The sequence below is a fragment of the Planococcus citri genome, chromosome 2 (genome assembly GCF_950023065.1).
Source record: "Planococcus citri chromosome 2, ihPlaCitr1.1, whole genome shotgun sequence".
NCBI lineage: Eukaryota > Metazoa > Arthropoda > Insecta > Hemiptera > Pseudococcidae > Planococcus > Planococcus citri.
The window spans coordinates 59,699,598-59,721,875 of NC_088678.1; the positions used below are offsets into that span (position 1 = coordinate 59,699,598).

Genomic DNA, 22,278 nt, shown 5'->3' on the forward strand with positions numbered 1-22,278 from the left:
TTTGGTTATTTTTCCAGACTTGCGGCGCCTCACGTAGAGTCGCGGGCTGCGACCATAAATTGCGAGGATGAAGGACAAACAAAAGGGTAGAAACCGGTCGAGAGATTTCTTTCCGGGGTCTTTTATGTTTTTAGCATAATGTTACGTTACAATATTTACGAGATAGAAAGACCAACTAATTCCATTGTATGACACTTTCTTGGATGTTGGAGAATGAAAGAAAAAGGTATGAAAAGGGTATGTGTGCGAGACAACATCCGGACTACCTGTTCCTTTAGTTCAACCACTTCTTTACATTCCGTTGGTTAACATTGAATACTTCCTAAAAAGTTAAATATTTCGTCTGTTTAAAATATGCGATGGAAATTCTTTTGTTACAGGTGGTTTTGACGGCACCAGTAATGTTTTGGCTGGCAAAATGTTCGATATACCTGTCAAAGGTACTCATGCCCACGCTTTTATTAATTCTTTCACCGATTTCGCTGAACTGAAGACAAAGGTGGGTATATTTTTACTCTTTTACTTTCTTAGTATCGCTAATTATTTCAAATTCAAACTATTCAAACAATATTTACTGAAATCTTCGAATCAGCGAGTTGTACTAGATTCTAACAATCTAACTTCGAAATTATTCACTGTTTTTGGCGAATCATTATTATTCTTAGACCATTTACTTCTATGGTCCAATAGTTACCTATTATTTCTTTAGAATGATTATCGTTAATCGTTTATATACATGTACCAGTGTACCTACTTAATGAAAAATCAGCTGTGGATTGTTTTACTTCTCTTCTTTTATATCTGTCTTATGGTTACGGTTTTAATTAATTACATTTCCAATTCATATCGTCGTGGTACTCAGGTTATTATTTGTCTATGGTGTACTTCTCGCTGCAATAAGTAATGATTTTACTCGCGCATTTAAACATATTTTTTATTCAACTTTTTTGCCAAAATAAACTGATCGAAAGTATTTACCTAACTAATCGATAAATTGAAAGCGTTATCGAATCACACATTTCAATTTTTTTATTTTTAAACCCAAATTTATTAAACATTCTACGAATTACTTACGAATGCACTTCGCTTATTTTTTTTAAATTTATTATTTTTGTTTTAAAAAACTAGGTACTTTTACTTTTATGATACGTACCTACTTGGCTAATTTTACGCAAATTTTATAGCTTTGTTTTTTATATTCTTTTTTTATTCCTTGATTTTCTTTACTTTTTTTTCCTCTTGTGTTGTAGATTAATATACTTTTTTTTCTTTGGTTTGATTTTTAACATTGTTTTGAAATTAGATTGGCAGTGGAGTTGTTTTAGACGCCCAAGATATATTCTTTGGAAGTCAGGTATGAGGGTAATTTCTAATTTTAAGCTCGTACTTGCGCATTACTTCATCACCATTAGATTTTTTTTCTCGTAGATTTTCATCCTATATAATATTCTCCTGGGGTCGTACTTGATGTACCTTTACGCACATACGCTTTTCTTTATTTGTCATTTACTTTACCTACTTATATAATATCTAGCAATTTAATGTACTTGCCTACATTGTTATCATATTTTCTTCCTGTTGAAATGGGTAAGGGAGAAGTTCAATGCGCAGTGCAGCTGTAAAATAGCAAAATTACATATCTTTTTTTGGGCGTTTCAATCGTATGAGCTTGGGTGGTATTGGACATTGGTGTGTGCTTTTTTCGTCTGTGGCTGTGCTTTTTATGGGTGCATGTTGTTGGGCTATAATTATTTATGTAATCGAATAATTTTGATGGATATTTTGGGTAGGTACCTCAAAGTACCTACTTATTTTTATTCTTATAATTATGCTCCTTGATTGTTTGCTAAATTGCTTTTCATATTTACCTACATCATTATGCTGCGGTAAGTAGTACTCACTTAAGCCTTCATATATACTCACGCGAGTGCACAATTATTACTTAGGTATCACTTGCCTTGCTAAAAGGCAGCTCAAATTCTTCAAGGTTTTAGACGCTCACTGCGTTATAATTTTATTAGAAATATTGTGGCATTCGATCATTTGAAGGGAGCCCATTTTACTAGTGCTAGTTGAGAGTCATATTGGTTGAATTATTATATGTATATGTATACTTAAAAGTAAATATGTATCTAAGTAATTAGTTACCTATATAGATTAACACGTGGAATTACGTATTATGTGCGGGAGTTTGCATATCTGATACAATTATTTTATCAACGAGTTTTTTGCACTTTTTTTTTAGAATTTGTTAAATCTTAATACGGGCGAATCGGAGGATTTGTTGGAAAGAAGCATCGAATGGAGGAAGAAGGTCGCTCCACTTATGCATTGTAATCCTGAACAAGCTTCGGATGGCGAATTGACTGCTTTGATCTCTTTTGCGGTTGCATTTCCTTATAATTTTGTCGCTCTGATTGATACGTACGATGTGAGCAGGTATCTTCGACTTTTATATCTAATTTTTTTTATTTTTCTTACTGTTGAACTTGATAATTCACTTGTGCGGTAATATTTCAATTTCAGGAGCGGTTTATTGAACTTTTCAGCTGTTGCGCTAGCTTTGAATGATCTCGGGTATCAAGCTATTGGAATTCGTATCGATAGCGGAGATTTGGCTTATTTGTCGTCAGTTTCGAGGAATCTCTTCATCACTATTGCTAAACAGTAAGCTGTTTAATTATTATATTTGAGTATATAGAAACGAATTATGGGATTTTTCTCCAGTCAATGACGTGTGATGGGTTTACGTGGAAATTCTTTATTTGAGACGTCATCGTCAGATTTAAGCTAAATATCGCTAAAAATACTAAAATGATAAAACTTGCTGAAAATTGCGATAAAGGATTCAAATCATAATTTTGCAAGAATTGTACAAAGAAATAAGTAACAATAAAATTGGCATCAAAATCACTGAAATTTATTATAAAATTGATGGAAAATAAAAATTACAAAATCGAGAACAATTTTTCAAATATTGTAAACGTTTGAAAGTTGATGAAATAGGTACCATGTACCATTTGGACAAAAAAAATCACGAAACCACTTTATGAGTAAATAATGATTCTCGAAAATAACATTATGAGTCTGGATTCTTTTTAGCTAACGTTGTTTTTCAAAAAGCCATGCGAAATAAAAATGTCTACTCAAAAAATCAAACAGCAAGTCATTATTTTTCACCTATTGTGTAGCCATGTTCATTGATGATGATTATATTATTTGTTGAAATTATTTCCCATTTTTAAAATTGTCATTTTCTTACTCAGGTTCAACTTACCATGGTTCGCAAAGCTACAGATCGTTGCTTCGAACGATATCAATGAAGAAACAATTTGGAGTCTGAACGATCAAAACCATAAAATCGATTGTTTCGGTATTGGAACGAATTTAGGTATGGATTGAGTCATTAATACGGCTAATTTCATTTTTTGGTATATTTAATGTGTTAATCACCTTTATTCGCTTTTTAAAATTTTTCAGTCACGTGCCAAAAACAGCCAGCGCTCGGATGTGTTTATAAATTAGTCGAATTAAACGGCATTCCGCGCATAAAACTAAGCCAAGATGCTCACAAGATCACAATGCCTGGTAAAAAGGACGTTTATCGGCTGTATGGAAGTGATGGTAAGAGTTTTTCTCAGAATATGCTGTAAATTATACAAATAGATTATTTTCAATTGTTCTCAGTACTGGCTGAAATGCTTCACACAATCATTCAAGAGTCTGTCTAGCTTTTTTTAAAGTAGTAAAATATTATTCGAGTTATCGTGATCATAACTTCAATTTTTAATCGAGACATATTTTCACAGGGTACGCTTTATGCGATCTTCTGCAACGTTCAAACGAAGATGCACCGAAAGTTGGCGAAAAAGTACTATGTCGACATCCTGTTAATCAACAGAAAAGAGCTTTTGCTACACCATCTGGAATTGAACCACTGCTCAAGGTAAAACTATATTTCAATCTTTGTCTCTCTTTGAATTCGTATCGTGAGTTTTTTTTCTAATTCATTTAATGTTCAGGAGTATTGGAAAAATGGAGAACTTTGTCGTAAACCTTTACCATCACTGAGTGAAATTCGACAACGTGTCAGAAATTCTCTCAAAACTCTGAGACAAGATCACAAACGTTATCTTAATCCTACACCATATAAAGTAAATTATTTTAATAAATTATTCGTCCTGTTACTGATTCACTCGATTAATCATTTTTTAAAAAATTTATCGCAGGTATCAGTCAGCGATAATTTATACCATTTCATCAACGAAATGTGGTTGCAGAATGCCCCCATTGGCGACTTATCGTAATAATTCGACTGCTTATTTCACTTTCATTCAGCAGCAGTATTCGCTGTTAACGTTTGTTTGGGCAAACAGTGTCGTTGGATTTAGTGGAAATGTAAAATTTACAAGATGTACAGCTGCAGAAAGGGTCGGTTAATTAGAGTTTAGATATTTAGTCACCAGGCAGAAAGGGAATGGTTTAGAAAGAGAATGATTCGAAGTTACCTACGTAATTTTTTGTTTAGAAAGAATTTTCGAAAATTGGATCGAAATTCTGCCATATTTTGTCATATGTAAACTTTATTTTATTTTTTTCAAACGCTGTTACCATTTTACTAATGTTACAATTTTTTCAGTCATTTAATCACCTTAAAAGTTTGAAATTAATGAAACTTTCGTACTTATTTTTTTTCTCGTTGGAGTAAACATATCGCATTTCAACTGAATTGTATTCACTATTCAGTGATCGAAGTACTTAAGTGATGTGATTTATTTATGATTATGAATATAATAAGGTTAAAATTTTATTATCCCTTTCGATGAGTTGAAATTTAATAATTTGTTGAGCTTTTATTATTTCTTAGATTTTATTTTATTGTTTATTTTATAGATCGTTTTATTTTTTTTCTTGACGTAGTTTTTATAGACTTTTAAAGGAAAATATTGAATCGTGCGATTATTCCACCATGACCGTAGAACAAGTTTGTGATTTTTTGAATTTTTTTAACCATGCAGTTTGTTTTTTTCTTCTGAGTTTAAACGTCTACGGTTTGAAAAGTACTTATTTTACTCATGCATTTTATCATTGAATTTTACTTAATAAACAATTCTTACGCACAATCGGTTTTGTTTGATGGCAATTTTTTCTTTTCGTCGATGCTCATTTCAGACGAATGGGTTATGTGAGATGGAAAAAACACGTGAGAGATTAGAATGGATGAAATGACCAATAAATCAAAAATCAAATCGACCATCAGAAAGTTGAAAAGCTGTACGCGAATCGTAAATCGCAATACATGTCGAGTTATTTTAGAAAATAGTGCGTGTGTTGTGCTACTGTAAATTTTAAATGTTATCCAATGATGAATTTAGTACCTACGATTGTAATCGTTGCTGGACAGTATGATACATGGCGTTTCCATGTGCGCTTATAAAATGAGAAAATAGCTTATCAAACGAATTTTGACGGATGTGAGACACAAACCCTACAGTTATCACCGCGGGAAATAATAAATGTTTAAGCGTTTGCGATTTCTGCGAATTCTTATCTAACATGTATGTGATGTGATCAACTGGTCATAATGCATTAATTCGTTGGAAAATAAAATAGAAGCTTTAATATCTAATAATTTAAGAAACTTGTCGATTATTAAATTCGAAACTAAAATCTATCTACAAAATATTGACCGAATTTTAATAAAAATTTTCATCTCGAAAAAATGAAAGAAAATGATCTATCAAATATGTACCTAATTGAGGTTTTCCTGAAAAATGAATTTATTGGTACTTTCTTAGTGTGCATCTACCTACGGGTATCTAGCTACCTACCTAAGAAATTTTCCTTCATTTTTCCATCTTGTTTGGCAGCTAATAAACATCGATTTTCTGGACTGATCGAGCATAATATCTATAACCTATAGAAAATTGAATAGATACACGTATCGTTTTTCGTTGATAGGGCGTGAAATTCCTCGATTAGAGCTTGAACAATAAGATGATCGTTCATCTTACTCAAAGAGTGCTTAGTTGTCGAGACATTTTTGCTCCTAGTTCAAGTTCGAAAATTGAAATTTCACAGTTTCAAAAATCTGGAAAATCGAGTCATCATGAAAAAAAAACCAGTTTGAGTTCACCTTCACTATAGTAAGAAATTTGGTGACCTATGATTTTGCCTTTACTTTTTTCATACGAGATATTGATTTTTTAAATACGTGTAAAATTTGGTTTCCAAGAAGTTTTGTCTCCATACGTTTTTTCAGTGATTTGCTCGGCTGACTCAAGGGGTAAAAACCATAAAATCATAGAAGATATTTATACAAAAAAAAAAAAAAAAAAAAAAAAAGGTTTAGACAAAAATTTGACGTTTGAAGGAGAAAAATTGAAATAATTTCTCAATTCAGTAATCAAAAAGTTTCCAAATTAACATCTGTGAAATTATCGAAGTACAAATTAAATCGCAGACGAAGAGTTTACTAAAAATTTTTTGTTTTCCCAAAATAATTCACAATCAAAATTGAAAATTTGATTTGCGGCGGTGTCAAATTCTTCATAGGTATTTGAAAATTTCTAAAATTATTTATCCGATTTACTATAAACACTACGTGTTTTTTTTTTTAAAAGAAAAAAAAGACAAAAATATCAAGTTGGTGGTTGCGAGAAAAAAAATGAAAAAGTGTATCAAAATCATAATAAAATACCAACAGATCACGAAAATTGAAAACAATTTTATTAGCGATAATATTCACAAAAATCGGTTAAAATAAGAACTCTTGTAGTTAAAACGATCGAAATACTAAATATCATAATTCATAAAATTGATAACTGTAATGAAAAAAAGAACAATAAAAACCACAAATAAACAATTAGTAGAAATTCTATGGAAAAAAATTGAATTAGACAAGAAATAATATTGTTTGTGAAGATAATTTTCTGATTTTCAAACAATCTTAAATTTACCTACACAATTTTTATATCATTTTAATGTTTTTCAATAGACAATAAGTATAAAATTAGCAGGTAATAATTGCTAGGTACCTTACGTAAAGAAAATTTTCGGCAAAAATTATCGTTTTTTTAGAGTTGAGGGAATTATTACATTTCAAATATTTGAAAGTTATTTCTTGTAATCTTAATAATAGGCATTTTAAGCTTTCTTTGGAACTTAGCTATCTACGTATTACTAGGTATAAAATATTTGTTGAAAACTTAAAACAATTTTCACAGCTTAGAAAATTAAACAAACAAAAAAAATCATGGTATCTACAAACTACCTAAGTAATAGCTCAAGGAATCGTGAAGAATTTTTAATAGTCGGAATCGCTTTCAAAATCTTCCATTTCGTCGTCGTCCAGGTCATCACACTGGAAGGTTAAATTGGCAGTGTGGATGCCAAATAGCGAATCAGCGTCATTCCAATATTGACTTTCATCAGTGTAAAAGCGCAATTCTTCAATTTCTGGAAACGGATATCCATTGTAATAATCCATACCGTTCGTTCTGAATTCTGCGAATTCGGTTTCATTGGGTAGTATCCATTCAGTTTGTCTAAAACGACGTAACAAACTTTCGGCTTCTCTTCCTTGTGATCCATTTTCCGAGTCGAGTTTTCGTTTCTTTGAACTTGGTTCGTAGCGATTGAAGTCCGATTCGGGATCCGTTTTTGTAATCCGGCACAAGATGGGTGATTTGGAGTGTCTCAAAACTTGAGGAATCACGTTGTCGGTTGGAATTAATCCGGTTTCGGTAATATTTAGATCGATCGGAATACTCGAGCCAAACGTGTAGGAACTAGAAAAATACGTCGCTCCTTGTTTTGTGTAACATTCCAGGAGTACGCTCTTGCCATTGAGACCGTTGACAATTTCCACTTTATTGACTGGTAAATTATTAAAGCTGAATTGAGATATAGCATAATTGATGAGTCTTTCTCGTTCATTCGGGTCATTAGTAGGTAGTTCGATAACAATTCCTGTGAATTTTCCAGTAACGCCATTCGCCCAATACACGTATTGTAGGATATTATCATTTATGAGACAGCAACTGTTGCGCAATTCATCGGTCAGTTTTCTCCACATCGTTTGAATTGGTACAGAGTAAATAGGAGCGGATTTCAAGTATTTTGTGCAATTCGCCAGTAAATTTCGACAATGTTTTACCGGGTCGTACGATTTATCAGATCCTGAACACGAATAGTTATAATTATAAATGGTCGCCTCTAATCGAAGGACTCCATGGAGTCTAGCTAAATACGACTGAAAGGTTTCTCTTAGCCGTTTATTCCGACCATCGATAAAATCTACGATGTGGTTTCCAATTCTTTGACGAACTCCGGGGCTTGTCATTTGACAAATGAATTTATTATAAATTTTAACCCGGGTATTCGAATTTACCCAAGTCAAGCAATCGATTCCTACACTGGTGTCGTTATCTACGATCTCGTTGAAATTTTCTCGAAATTCTTTGTTTCTTTTCAAGAAATTGCACATTTCTTTCTTGTTGAAAATGCCGGTCAAATCTTGAGTAATATCCAAATCCAAGAGGAAATAATGGTTTCTTTGGAGTTCTTGCAGAATCATTGGTAATTGATCCAAGAGAGTTGTAAAATTTTCATCGGCAAGATCAATTTTGAAAATCATGTAAACCGGATCATGGAATTTCTGTTCAATAATATAGGTCAAATTTTTTTCTCGAATAATTTCTTTGATCCCATTTGCTCTTCCATTATTCATATTCCACAAAGAATACGCCAAACCATCTGTTCGAACGGAGTATGTTGGTTGCGACGATGTACTCGTACCAAGGAACTGGTTGAATTTACGTTTTAAATAGTTGATGGAAAACGACGTTATGTTTTTCTTCACGGTGTACGGCATTTTACGGGGTTTCTGTTTCTCGCAGCTATAATCGTTGTAAATTTTAGCTAAGATGATATTATCACAAAATGGTTCTGAGATATCCGTCACAGACATATTTTGTCTACTGGAAAGAAGGTCTTCACCGGCTGTGTAGATGATATTACCAATATCTGTCACGAGGTTCTTTTTGAGCAAGTCTTCCAATACGAATAAACCGAACTTCTCGTTTTCTTGCCTGGATTTCTCTTCCTCGTGAAAATCATTTCGAGCTGGTTTTTCCACATGAAAAAAGAAAAAAAGAACGGAAACGTAAATACATATTTTTTTGCAATAAATATCAGGAGTATTCTTATCTACATCTAGTCGATCTAATAATTATTATAATTGCAAATACAAGCACACTGGACTTTCTATTTGGGGCATATAGTCCGGCATATGGCAATAGGAGTAATTGCATCCCCCCGCCGATCCTCCGGGACAACGTTTTTCTGTAAGGGGACATCCTAAGGAACATTTTAAAGCAAACTTGCCAAAAAAAAAGTTGGCCTTACTTACAAAATGGCGGCCATTTTGATTGACAGGTCAGCCGAAATCGCAGATTTTGCGTTTTAACATAGGACTTGCACGAACTTTTTCAAACTTTACAAAGGTAGATCGAAAGATCATGCAAAAATTTATCACCTGTCAAAATTTCAAGTGCTAAAGTGCGTTTTTCGATTTTTGGTGAATTTTTGAAAATCGAATTTAGGCCAAAAATGAGGGCAAAAATCAAAATTTCACCAAATTGACCAAGAAAGCTGAAATTTGGGATATACCCTATTTTCAACATGCCATATCGATTGAAAACGGCTTCAACTCGTTTTGAGCAGTTCTGGAGCCTCCAGCAGATTTTTGAAACTTTAGATTTTCACAAAATTTCATCAAATGGAGATGGAAAGCTGATATATACTCTACACTCCAATTTTAACACCCTCTGAAGACGACTTCAGGTGGGTTCAAGTAATTTTAGGGCCTCCAGCGACTTTTTTGAAAAGTACTAGAGCCTCCAGTAGATCTTTGAAACTTGAAATTTCCCCAACATTAATTTATCAAATGGAGTTGGCAAGCTGAAATTCACTTCGCAGACTACACAGTGGCATCGCCAAGGGGGGGGGGCGAAGGGGGCCATGGCCCCCCCTTGCGAGCGAAAATTTGAAAGAAAACATGCAAAAATGGACGTTTTTTCGTTGTTTGGATCCATTTTTTCTAAAAATTTTCGCTCTCGCTTCGCTCGAGCAGTAATTTTGCCTTCATTTTCATAAAATCACCACACATCACGATAGATTTCCAGAAAATTACCCCTCATTTCGATTTTTTATGCCTAAAAATCTGGGTTTGCCCCCTCCTTGAGAAAATCCTGGCTACGCCACTGAGACTACATGGTGGTTTCAAAAGGTTTTGAAGCTTCCAGCTACTTTTAGGAAATTTCAATTTTTCAAAAAAAGTCATACAACCTTTCAAAAAGTTGCTGGAGGCTCCAAAACGACTTGAAATTCACCAGCAGTCAACTTCGTAGCGTATTGAAATTAGTTTGCAGAATGAATTTCGACTCCCCATCTTGGTTTGATAAAATATCGGGGAAATTTGAAGTTTCAAAAATCTACTGGAGGCTCCAGTCGATGTTCAAAAAAGTCGTTGGAGGCTCTAAAATGACTTGAAATCCACCAGAAGTCGTTTTAAGAGGGTGTTAAAATTGGAGTGTAGAGTAAATTTAAGCTTTTCCATCTCTATTTGATGAAATTTTGTGAAAATTTAAAGTTTCAAAAATCTGCTGGACGCTTCAGGAATTTTCAAAAAGTCGCTGGAAGATCCAAAACGAATTGAAATTCACCTGCAGTACTTCGTAGCGTATTGAAATTAGTTTTTAGAATAAATTTTAGCTTTACAACTCCAATTTTATGGAATTTTGTGAAAATCTAATGTTTCAAAAATCTGCTGGAGGCTCCAGAACTGCTCAAAACGGGTTGAAACCGTTTCCAATCGATTTGGCATGTTGAAAATAGGGTATATCCCAAATTTCAGCTTTCTTGGTCAATTTGGTGAAATTTTGATTTTTGCCCTCATTTTTGGCCTAAATTCGATTTTCAAAAATTCACCAAAAATCGAAAAACGCACTTTAGCACTTGAAATTTTGACAGGTGATAAATTTTTGCATGATCTTTCGATCTACCTTTGTAAAGTTTGAAAAAGTTCGTGCAAGTCCTATGTTAAAACGCAAAATCTGCGATTTCGGCTGACCTGTCAATCAAAATGGCCGCCATTTTGTAAGTAAGGCCAACTTTTTTTTTGGCAAGTTTGCTTTAAAATGTTACTTAGTATGTCCCCTTTAAGAATAAAGTTGTCCCGGAGGATCGGCGGGGGGGGGGGGGGGTGCAATTACTCCTATTGTCATATACCGGACTAATAGGGACATATCGTAGGGAACTTCGTGGTGAAAATGTTGAAAAAATTAGGAATTTTTTTAGTGAGTAGGTAATCTATTTTGATAGGTCGCATGATATGTACTCATTTTTGGCTCAAATCTCGACTTCAAACAAGCTGAAAAAACATTACCTATCGTCTAAATTTTTGAATTTTTGTTGTTAAATTTCAACTCTTTTTGGATAGATTGCACGGCATTTTCTGAAAACTGTCATGAAAATAATGTCCCAATTTCGAGCTCAAATTTATTCAAAAATACCCAGATAATATTTTCGTTTAATTATTTATAGGTAATTTCTTGTCGAAAAAAATCAATGCTTTCTTTTTCGATATTTAAACAGATTTTTATTGCCTGAGTTTGAGTAATTTTTATAATGAATACCTACATTCAACAAATTTTTGAGAAAATTTTAGAATTTTCTATCGAGTAGTTTTGGAAGAAATATTTCAACTCCGGAAATTTTCGATTTCAACTTCATTGTAGTGATTTTTAAGACTGCATTCAATGATACTGCTCATTTTTCTTATAAATCTAGCTAGGTATTTTAGCTTACACATTTTTCGATGACAAGTCCATTTTTTAGCTTACAAAACCATAGCTATTCTTCCAAACAAATTATGCATTTTTCTTTTGCTATTTTCTACATTATGAAATCATGTGGGGGTATTAAATACTTTATTTTGTTTTTTTTAAGAGATTTTTTTCATTAAAAAAACGAACGCAGGCATCGTAGCCAAATTTTTCTAAAAAAAGTGACTTTAGTGACTTTCATCAGTAAAAAAAGTGACAAAAAAAGTGACCAATTTTTTTTTAATTCCAGCGTTCAGGAGAGCAAAAAATCGAAAAACAAAAGCAAAAAACGTTCAATATCTCACCTAAAAACTATTACTTAATTCTCCCGCCTGACCCCACCGGAAAATCCGTTTATAAAAAAAACAAATGTGAGAACAAGGTAGTTCATTTTTTCATTTTTAAAATTTTAGAATTTGAATGATGTTTTTGAAGGAAGTTTATTTTGAAAATGAAAAAAGACAGGCCTAATCGAGGGCGAAAGCTCTTGAAAATTTGTATGTCGAGAGGCATAAAAACGATGTTTTTTTGTGAAAAGTTTTTTTTTTGGCTCAAGAACTTGATTTAAAAAAAAAATAAATTTCCATTTTCATTTTGAAAAAGAAAAGAAAACAAGCCCGAGAGCGAAGCGAGGGCAAAAGCTTTCGAAAATTGATGTTTTGAAAAGTAAAAATTTGTGTTTTTAATACAGAAAATTCGCATAAAATCCTTTGAAAATTAATAATAAAAAGATAATTTGGATGAAAAACATTTTTTTTTGTTTAAAATGACTTTTCATGAAAAAAGTGACCAAGTCACTATAAAAGTGACCCGCTACGATGCCTGCAAACAAAAAACTATAGATAGGTGAACGAATACACATGAATGAAAACAAAAAAAGTAGGGTATAAGTATTAAATTTAAATTACAATGTAATAAGTATTTGTATTATTTTTTTTTTCGTTTTTAGGAAAAATTTAATTTAAAATTAGGTATCGAAGTTTTTTAAAATAAAAATATAAAAAAATAATTTCAAAGTTTCGATTTGAATAATTTTATCATCGCTTTGAATCCCTTCCTCGGGAACCATTTCAAATGATTTTTACCCAACTGATTGCGAAGGGGAGGATGGAAGGAGTTAGAACTTCAATTCGGACTTCCACGTTCCCCAGAGGGCGATACCGTCGCGCATTCTGATTGGCTGTTGATATTTCTGTGCTCTTGTTGTTTACATTTCAAAACGGGACTTTTTATCACAAACTTCGGCGATTTCATTCTCATATTAATTTTCAACGATATTTCATTAATTTCGTAAATTTTGTGGTGTTTTTTTTAGTGTTTTTGATTAATATATGACTTCTAGTATCGTTATATGTTGTGAATAATGAATATTACCTCGAGTTACAGTGTTTTAGTGAGCTTAGAAGGATGAAACAAAGTTGCACGATTAAATGAATTTAAAGTTCTTTGCAAGTGTTATTTTAATTCACCACAACATTTACTCGATAGCACGATCGCAAAGCAATTCTCTATACGTAAATTTAGTTTTATTCAATGTGAAATAATGGAAATATAACATCGAATTTGAAATCGCCGAAGTTTGTGATAAAAAGTCCCGTTTTGATAAGCACCTAAGAGCACAGAATATCACTGACCAATCACGTACCACGAATGCTAGCGCGCTCTGGGGAACGTGGAGGTCCGAATAGAAATAATTAGGTAACGTAATCTTTAAAATTAAAAATCAGATTTTAGAGAGATGATTTTATGACAAATTGAATTTCATTCAATCGTTGACGAATTGGGATAATCATTTTTGAAAGTACCTACATAAAATTTTACGGAATTATGTCTACCTAAAAAATATTTCTATCAACCTTGAAACACTCAGTCATCATTATTTATTTTCAGCATTTTATTTTAAATGAAATGCTAGAACGTTTGCGGTGACAGTTCTGTTCTTCGACTCGAATTTAAAAATCGCTGATTGCGTTGGTAAATCAAAATTCAACGAACTATTTATCACTACTGACATTTTCAAAGTTGGCCGAACCTAATTCTTCGTTCCTTTTTATCAAGAATGAGTAAAACACCGAAATTTGATTAACCCAAAAAAGAAATAGTAAGCTTTTTACACTCTATTTACAACTCAAAAATATTAGGTAGGTAATATTATGCAACATCTACGTGTGCATGAATACCTACATACGTAATAAACCGTAGTTGGGAACTCTTTAAATTTTGTTCAGAATGCAACTTTTAAAAAACGTTTCCAAGAGAATTCTAACGTCTTTAGTGCGCAGTTGGATTTGTTTTGTACATACTATTCGGGTCCTAAAATAAGTAGGTATAGGCACGTACTTATTTAAATTTTAAAAGAATTCAAAATTGAACTCACCACTTGTGTTTGCCATCTTCAGTTTGAATGATCACTTCCACGGTCAGTATTTTCAATAATCAATTCTGATCACTATAATAATCACAGGTCACTGGTCGAACTAATGAAATTCAATAATCTACGTAGTTCTCTTGCAGTGTTTGCGCAATACGACAAAATTGATCGCGAAGAACGCACAAAAAACAAGCAAAAATTTACACAGAACACTCAAATTGTCACATTCGACAGTCGCATTCTTCGTAACCAACCATTGAATGAACCAACAACGCAACAATAGCCACAAAAAACAAACAAGGAACTCAAGGCTGCCGGCGCGGCGTGTGCAAAGAGGATCCTTGAAATCAGCTATGCCATCGTTTTACGACTTCAGGCGCCATACTGTGCCGATTCGACGAATGGAAAGAAAGAAAGGTTAGGAAAAAATCGGTGGAGAGGGTCGAGTGTAGAAAGAGTGGAATGCAGTCGTATTTTTATGCAATGGTTGTTTGATGTTTACCATTTACTGAAAATTAACAAGGGTGTGAATGCGAGTAGATTATACTTGCCGGACAAGCGTTTTCTTCCACTCATTTCCATTTGCTATATTTTTATTATTAGGTATGTACCTTTTAATATACAGGGTGTTCGGGGGATGGTGGTACAAACTTCAAATTTGGATATAACCGGGTACGAGTAAAAAACAAGTGAGATGAACCAGTTGCCTATTTTGAAAATTGAAGGGACAAAATACGTCTTCAAAATCAAAAAGCCGAAATTCAATTTTGACCTTGATGTTTGGTAGTGCTTTGATAAATGAACAAAATTACCTGTTATGACTTTTTGCCCAATTTGCAAATTGCAGGGACTACAACATGTGATTTTTAATTTTAAAAAATCACGATTGAAAAACCTCGAGAACTGACATCACTGAGGAAACCTCCGGGTGCTGACTTCACTGAGGAAACCTCCGGGTCCATGTCAGCACCCGGAGGTTTCCTCAGTGATGTCAGTATTTTAATTAAACTTGTTAACTTAACATAACCCGGAGGTTTCCTCAGCGATGTCAGCATAAAAATAAGTCATCGCTTAAGGGATATGATCATATTTTTTCTTACTCTAAAATTTAAAAAGTTTTTGAAACTCAAAACTTTTACTGAATTTACAGTTTTCGAGTTTCAAAAACTTCTTATATTTTAGAGTAAGAAAAAAAGATGATCATTGACAAAATTTGTTTATTTTTCAACGTAGTAGGTGTTTATTTCCGCATTCATTTTTTTCATCGCAATTTTTTGAAATTAAAAATCATTTGTAGCTGCTTCAATTTGCAAGTTAGGCAAAAATTCGTGGTAATTTTGTTCATTTTATTCACATTCTTCGGCAGTTCGGCAAATATTTACTACATTTTCTTTGGAATGATAAATTGATATTTTCATTTATGTACTACTTGCTGGGACGGTTTTAAGGGTGGTATGGGGGGGGGGGGGTGTAACACCCTTCCAATGTTCAGAATCGTCCAATATAGTAAACTGTCGGAAAATTTCGGCAAATAGAAGAAAATTCGAAAAACTAAAAATAAATCGTCATTTTGGTGGTAAAATCGTTAATTTGCCGACAAAATCAACGATCTATTCTCAAAATTCTTATTTTTTTCAAAATCTTTTGCCCTCGCCTCGCTCGGGCTAAATTATCATCTCTTTCTCAAATCATTCATAATTGTGCTTGGAAAGTATTTTTAATTTCATATGATCGGAAAATGAGTAGTTTCCGCAACAGTTTTGTGGTTGGAAAATATGTCTTTAACGCATCTATCTAAACACGTGCGGAAAGTAGTTACTTTCCTCCCTAGGGAGGAAAGTAACTGTTTTCCGCACATGTTTACAAATTCCAAATTAACAATTTTTAAAAATTTTAGCATTTATTTTCCTCTCATATGAAATTAAAATAGTATACGCGACAGGATTGGACAGTAACGCGATTAACTCGTGCGATTTAAGTCACTCGGCTTCGCCTCGCTCCTTAAACTTCGCACTCGTTAATCGCATACTTTCCGCTCCTGTCACGTAATATACTATTAATCAAACTTTTAAAAATGTCGTATGTGGAAAACTGACTTTTCACATCAAAATTAATGCTGATTTTGCTTCTTGAAAAATTCAAATTTTTGAAAGCTTTAGCACTCGCTTTGCTCGGGCCAATGTGGTTCTCTTCTTTCAAACTCGAAATTTCAAGAAATCATTAATAAAATTTTAAAAAAGCTGAGATCAGAAAGATCGAACTCTCACATTAAAATTGATGTTATTTTACTTTTCAATTCACAAGTTTTCCAAAACCTTTGCCCTCGCGAACACATTCAAATTTCAATTTATTGTCGGAAAAATTACAATTTTTTTTGGCAAAGTGACATGATACACCCCTCCAAATAGCATGACTTCGAACCGTCTCACTCTCTGACTACTTGTATTGTATTTCATAAAAAAGACGGGTTTAACTATTTACATTTTATTGTCCCATCATTTCGTCTTGCTAGGTTGTTTTGCCTGTGATGTACATAGCTACCTATGTACATACATGCTCCTTCTGTGAGACTTCGTGTTTTCCTCTATAGGTAGTTTTATTTCGTTTGTCTTTTTCACTTCGTAAGCGGAAAGGGTCGGCTCTCGGACACAAAAAATGTTCGCGTTTCTGTTTTATGATATGCACACTTATACGCGACTGGTTCGAGATGCTCGACTAAAGAGGGGTGATCTTGGCGACCGAGAGTGTTAAACAGCAATTAGTCACGTATAATAAATGAGTCAACTGTGCCAGATCAGAATCTCAGTGCTCACATTTGTTTCATTGTCTTTGTTCATCGTTATAGTGAGAGGCCTCGTTTCAAATATTTAATTTTGCTCAAGCATTTTAAATTTTTTATTTAGCGTTTTTGCCAAAATAAACTGATCTGAAAAACCTACCTAGTACCTACTTAATCCATAAATTGAATGTGTGTTATCGAATTACGCATTTTTTAACCCTAAATAAATAAAAAAAAAATAAAATAGGTGCGCTATAAATTACTACCTATAGGGTAATTCAAAATATACCTAGGTACTCTTATTCAAAGATAATATTGAATTTCTTATATTCGATTATATGGAATGAAATATTGCTCAAATATTCGAATACCTACGCTAAAAACATTTGAAAATATGCAAAATGAAGTTGGGCTTACTTGAAAGGAAATTTTCTAAAGCGTAAAATAATTTTATTGCATTTGTAATCAGAATGCCACAAAAAACATTCAAAAAGATATACCTACTGTGTTGCCCTACAAAATATTACGAATGCAATTTTCATCATTGAATTTTACTTACTAAACAAATACAATCGGTTTATTTGATGGAATTTTTCTTTTTAACGGGGCTCTTTTTAGACGAATGGGTTCAGTCAAGTAACAGAAATAAGAACTCCATGTGATGCTGGAAAAGGAATTGCAATAACCAGGCAGAAAGGGAATGGTTTAGAAAGAGAATGATTCGAAGTTACCTATGTACTTTTTTGATTAGAAAGAATTTTCGAAACTGGATCGAAATTCTGCCATATTTTGTCATATGTAAACTTTTATTTTATTTTTTTCAAACGCTGTTACCATTTTATTAATGTTACAATTTTTTCAGTCATTTAATCACCTTCAAAATTTGAAATTAATGAAACTTTCGTACTTATTTTTTTTTCTCGTTGGAGTAAACATAGGTACCTATCGCATTTCAACTGAATTGTATTCACTGTTCAGTGATCGAAGTACTTAAGTGATGTGATTTATTTATGATTATGAATATAATAAGATTAAAATTTTATTATCCCTTTCGATGAATTGAAATTTAATAATTTGTTGAGGATTTATTATTTCTTAGATTTTATTTTATTGTTTATTTTATAGATCGTTTTATTTTTTTTCTTGACGTAGTTTTTATAGACTTTTCAAGGAAAATATTGAATTGTGCGATTATTCCACCATGGCCGTAGAACAAGTTTGTGATTTTTTGAATTTTTTTAATCATGCAGTTTGTTTTTTTCTTCTGAGTTTGAACGTCTACAGTTTGAAAAGTACTTACCCTACCGGCCACAAACGTCTAATAGACATCTATTAGATATTCTTTTCAGCCAAAGATACAGCTAATGGATAACTGGAATAGCTGAAATTACCTTGTTTTAATAACTGGAAAGTACCTTTTATGTAGTATTACATGGTAAATACAAGGCTAATAGATATCTGTAAAGCATTATGGCTGCAATGCGCTAAAGAATAGATATCTATTCTCCAATGCCTTGTAGCCATAATGTTTTACAGATATCTATTGGATGCTTCTCAGCTATTAAAACGACTGAAATTCGCCCTGCAAAATGAAAGTGCTTTTAACAATCTGCAACTTGTTTATTTGAGTAAATTTAAAGAAAACTCAAAGTGTTCAAAAAGTAATAGGTAATATCTACATCTACATGTATTATAATAGGTAAGTGGCAAAGTTTTACATTATTCAGGTATAATTGGAGAAGAATTTGCGGAAATAATAGCAAAATGGTGTCAGCAGCATATTCACTTTATCAGTAAGTTAGTACCTACATATTAATATAATTAACATGAAAATAAGAAGTTCATGGTTAGGTAGGTACTATACAGATCTATACTTACATATTATCATATATTTCATAAACTATTTCTACCTATAATCATGAGTTTCATAATTTCATGTCAGTTATAAATCTACTTACTACACTACGTAAGATAAACATGCTGCTGACTCAATTTTTCCATTATTTTCCGCGAATTCTTCTCAAATCGAACCTGAATCACTCGGAGTTTGTCACTTTTTGAACACTTTGAGTTTTCTTTACATTTAACATAAATAAACACGTTTTACGATACATATTTTCTTATCAAAAAGCTAAATTGAAGAAATATCAACTTTAAATGTAATTTAAGAACTCAATTAATTGTAATTTATTGCAATTGCGGCCATTTTCAAGCATAAAATAACGAGAATACTTATTTCCGATGCACACCTCCCTTCTATCATGACAACTGGAGCAATACTAAAGTTATTGTTCAAGTTTTGGTAGTAACTGAGTGAATTCTGACATCTATTAGACATCTAGTAGCTATAAATTTTTGTTTAGTTATTTAATATCTGGTGACAATATATTTTAGCTATATTTAATTTTTTTCTAATAGATATTGTAAATTTGGGCTTATAGCTAACTATTAGACGTTGCTTGATATTCCATTCAACAGAATATTTTAACAACTTTTCCAAATATCTGAAAGACAGCTAATGAATAGCAGAATGGCTGAATAGCTGAAAAGCTGTTGCAGACATAAATATTCTGTCTATTAGAGATTTGTGGCCGGTAGGGTATTTTACTCATGCATTTTATCATTGAATTTTACTTAATAAACAATTCTTACGCACAATCGGTTTTGTTTGATGGTATTTTTACTTTTCATCAGTGCCTTGAACAACTGCGTTTATTTAGTACTTACCTATAATTGTAATCGTTGCTTGACAGTATGATACATAGCGTTTCCATGTGCGCTTATAAAATGAGAAAATAGCTTATCAGACGAATTTCGACGGATATATGAGACATAAACCCTACAGTTATCATCGCGAGAATAATAAATGTTTAAGCGTTCGCGATTTCTTATCTACGTGATGTGATCAATTCCCCACAATAATTCGTTGAAAATAAAATAGAAGCTTTACACCTACCTAATAATTAAAGAATAAAATGGCCGATTATTAAATTCGAAACAAAAATCTACCTACGCGGAAAATATTGACCGGATTTTTAAAAAATTTTTCATCTCGAAGAAGTGAAAGAAAATGTCCAATCAAATAGGTACCTAATTGAGGTTTTCCTGAAAAATGAATTTTTTGGTACCATCTAAATTTTCTTTTCATTTCCATCTTTTTTGGCAGCTAATAAACATCGATTTTCTGGACTGATCGAACATCACACTTACCTATAGAAAACAGAAACTGAGTAGATACACGACCACGTACCGTTGATATACCATAAAATTTCTCGTTAGAACCTGAATAAGTGATCGTTCATTTTTCTCAAGTCGAGTGCTTAGTCGTCGAGACAGTTTTGTTCCAAGTACATACATAAGTTCAAAATTTGAAATTTCACTTTCAGTCTCAAAAGTCTGGAAAACAGAGTTACCTCCCCCCCCCCAAACCGCTGGAAATCACTAGTAGAAAATTTGGTAACCCACGGTTTTGCCTTCAAGTCAGATACATACTTTTTTCGTTCGAGAAATTAATTATTTGTATCTAAGTGTAAAATTTGGTTTTCAAGAAAAGAAAGTTGAGTGCCAAACAATTTGAAAAAAGGACGCCCATAAAAATGTAGTAGTTTTGAATTTTGATAATTGGAATTTTGTCCCCATAGGTTTTTTCAGCGAGTTGCTCGGTTTATTCAAAGGTTAAAAACTATAACATTTCTACAAAAAAAAAAAAAAGGCCAAGAGAAAAACTTTAGGTGAAAGAGAAAAATTTAAATGATTTTTCTAAAAAAATAAAAGAAGACAAAAGTATTAAATTGGTGCAGCGAGAAAAAAATGAAGTGTATCAAAATCATACGTAATAAAACACTAACACATCACGAAAATTAAAAACAATTTTATCGGCGATAAATATTCTAAAACATCACAAAAATCGATTACAATAAGAATTCTTGTGTTTGCAACTGTCGAAATAAGTATCATAATTTTAATAAAATTGATTACTGTAACGAAAAAAAGCACAATAAAAAACACGAATTAACATTTAGTACAAAATTCTGTGAAAAAAAAATTAAATTAGACAAGAAAATATTGTTTGTGAAAACAATTTTCTGATTTTTAAATAATCTTATATTTATACCTACACGATTTTTATATCATCTTAATGTTTTTCAATAGACATTAGGTGTAAAATTAGCAGGTAATAATTACTAGATACCTTACGTAAAGGAAATTTTCGGCAAAAACAATCGTATTTTTTTTTAGATCATAGGGAGTTATTACATTTCAAATATTTGAAAGTTATTTTTTGTAATCTTAATATTAATAGGCATTTTGAACTCTCTTTGGAACTTAGCTACCTAAAGTTATTATCTACTTATCACTATAGGTATGAAATATTTGTTGAAAACTTGAAACAATTTTCACATCTTAGAAAATTAAACAAACAAAAGAAAAAAAAATCAGGTACATACCTTACCTACCTACAAACTACTTAATAGCTCAATGGATTGTAAAGCATTTTTGATAATAATAGATGATTACTATTAAGACTACACCACTTTTCGTCGTTTTCCTCTTCGTCAGAATCGCTCTCAAAATCTCCCATTTCGTCGTCATCTAGGTCATCACACTGCAAGATTAAATTGGCAGTCTTGATAAAATAGTGTCCTTTATAACATCCGGGTCCTCGTGTTTGAAATTTAGCCAAGCGTTCTTCTGTGGCCAAGTATATTATTTCAGACGAATCGTCGCAAGCAATCTTTTTGAAGCCCTTTTGTTTGTAAGAAACCTTCAAATCGTTGTACAATTTAATGAAGTCCTGTTTCAAGCCTCCTTGAAGACAATATACTTTTTTGAATTTTTCATTCGATTTCCGAGCCAATATTTTTACAATACTGTGGCGGGATACCACTACCGTAAACGCATAAACGCAGTAGTCTGATTCTGCACTTAGTCAATCAGGGTAACGTTGAAATGATTGTTTCAGTTGTTCTTCAGTCATTCCGAAAATCAGATCGGCGTAGAAAATTACTCCATCTACTTTGGGATGCGTCGCGTTACTGTTGGAGTTGGATGAAGTATAATAAGTTCCATTCATTTTAAATTCAGCCAAGGGTTGCTCTGTTGTCAGATACACGACATCGAAACCATTCGAATTTATTTTGCTATAGCCCTGTTTAGAGCGTAAACCTTTATTATGGTAAAGATTCAAAAAAACATTTTTTGGAGATCCTTTCAATACATACACTCGTTTGAAATCCGTA

At 32.5% G+C, this 22,278-nt stretch overlaps 2 protein-coding genes across 4 annotated transcripts in view; one reads left to right on the forward strand and one right to left on the reverse strand.

Moving 5' to 3' along the window:
- The window catches only part of LOC135836842 (nicotinate phosphoribosyltransferase-like), a 28,662-nt gene extending 23,539 nt beyond the window's left edge, over positions 1-5,123 (forward strand). For 2 of the 3 annotated variants that reach the window (XM_065351894.1, XM_065351896.1), the window contains 9 exons: positions 381-499; positions 1,304-1,354; positions 2,246-2,439; positions 2,527-2,667; positions 3,267-3,391; positions 3,481-3,624; positions 3,810-3,946; positions 4,023-4,154; positions 4,230-5,123. In XM_065351894.1, coding sequence (XP_065207966.1) covers positions 381-499; positions 1,304-1,354; positions 2,246-2,439; positions 2,527-2,667; positions 3,267-3,391; positions 3,481-3,624; positions 3,810-3,946; positions 4,023-4,154; positions 4,230-4,307 — 1,121 coding nt within the window. In that variant the 3' untranslated portion in view covers positions 4,308-5,123. The remainder of the gene's footprint in view (positions 1-380; positions 500-1,303; positions 1,355-2,245; positions 2,440-2,526; positions 2,668-3,266; positions 3,392-3,480; positions 3,625-3,809; positions 3,947-4,022; positions 4,155-4,229) is intronic. The other variant, XM_065351895.1, reaches the window with a different exon arrangement.
- Positions 5,124-6,707: 1,584 nt separating this feature from the next.
- On the reverse strand, positions 6,708-14,679 carry LOC135836843 (uncharacterized). Its single transcript, XM_065351898.1, has 2 exons — positions 14,266-14,679; positions 6,708-9,126 (listed from the first exon to the last, which is right to left on the reverse strand). Exons 1-2 carry the CDS (start codon positions 14,279-14,281, stop codon positions 7,307-7,309), a joined length of 1,836 nt encoding a protein of 611 aa, XP_065207970.1. The 5' UTR covers positions 14,282-14,679; the 3' UTR covers positions 6,708-7,306.
- Between the last annotated feature and the right edge of the window lie 7,599 nt (positions 14,680-22,278).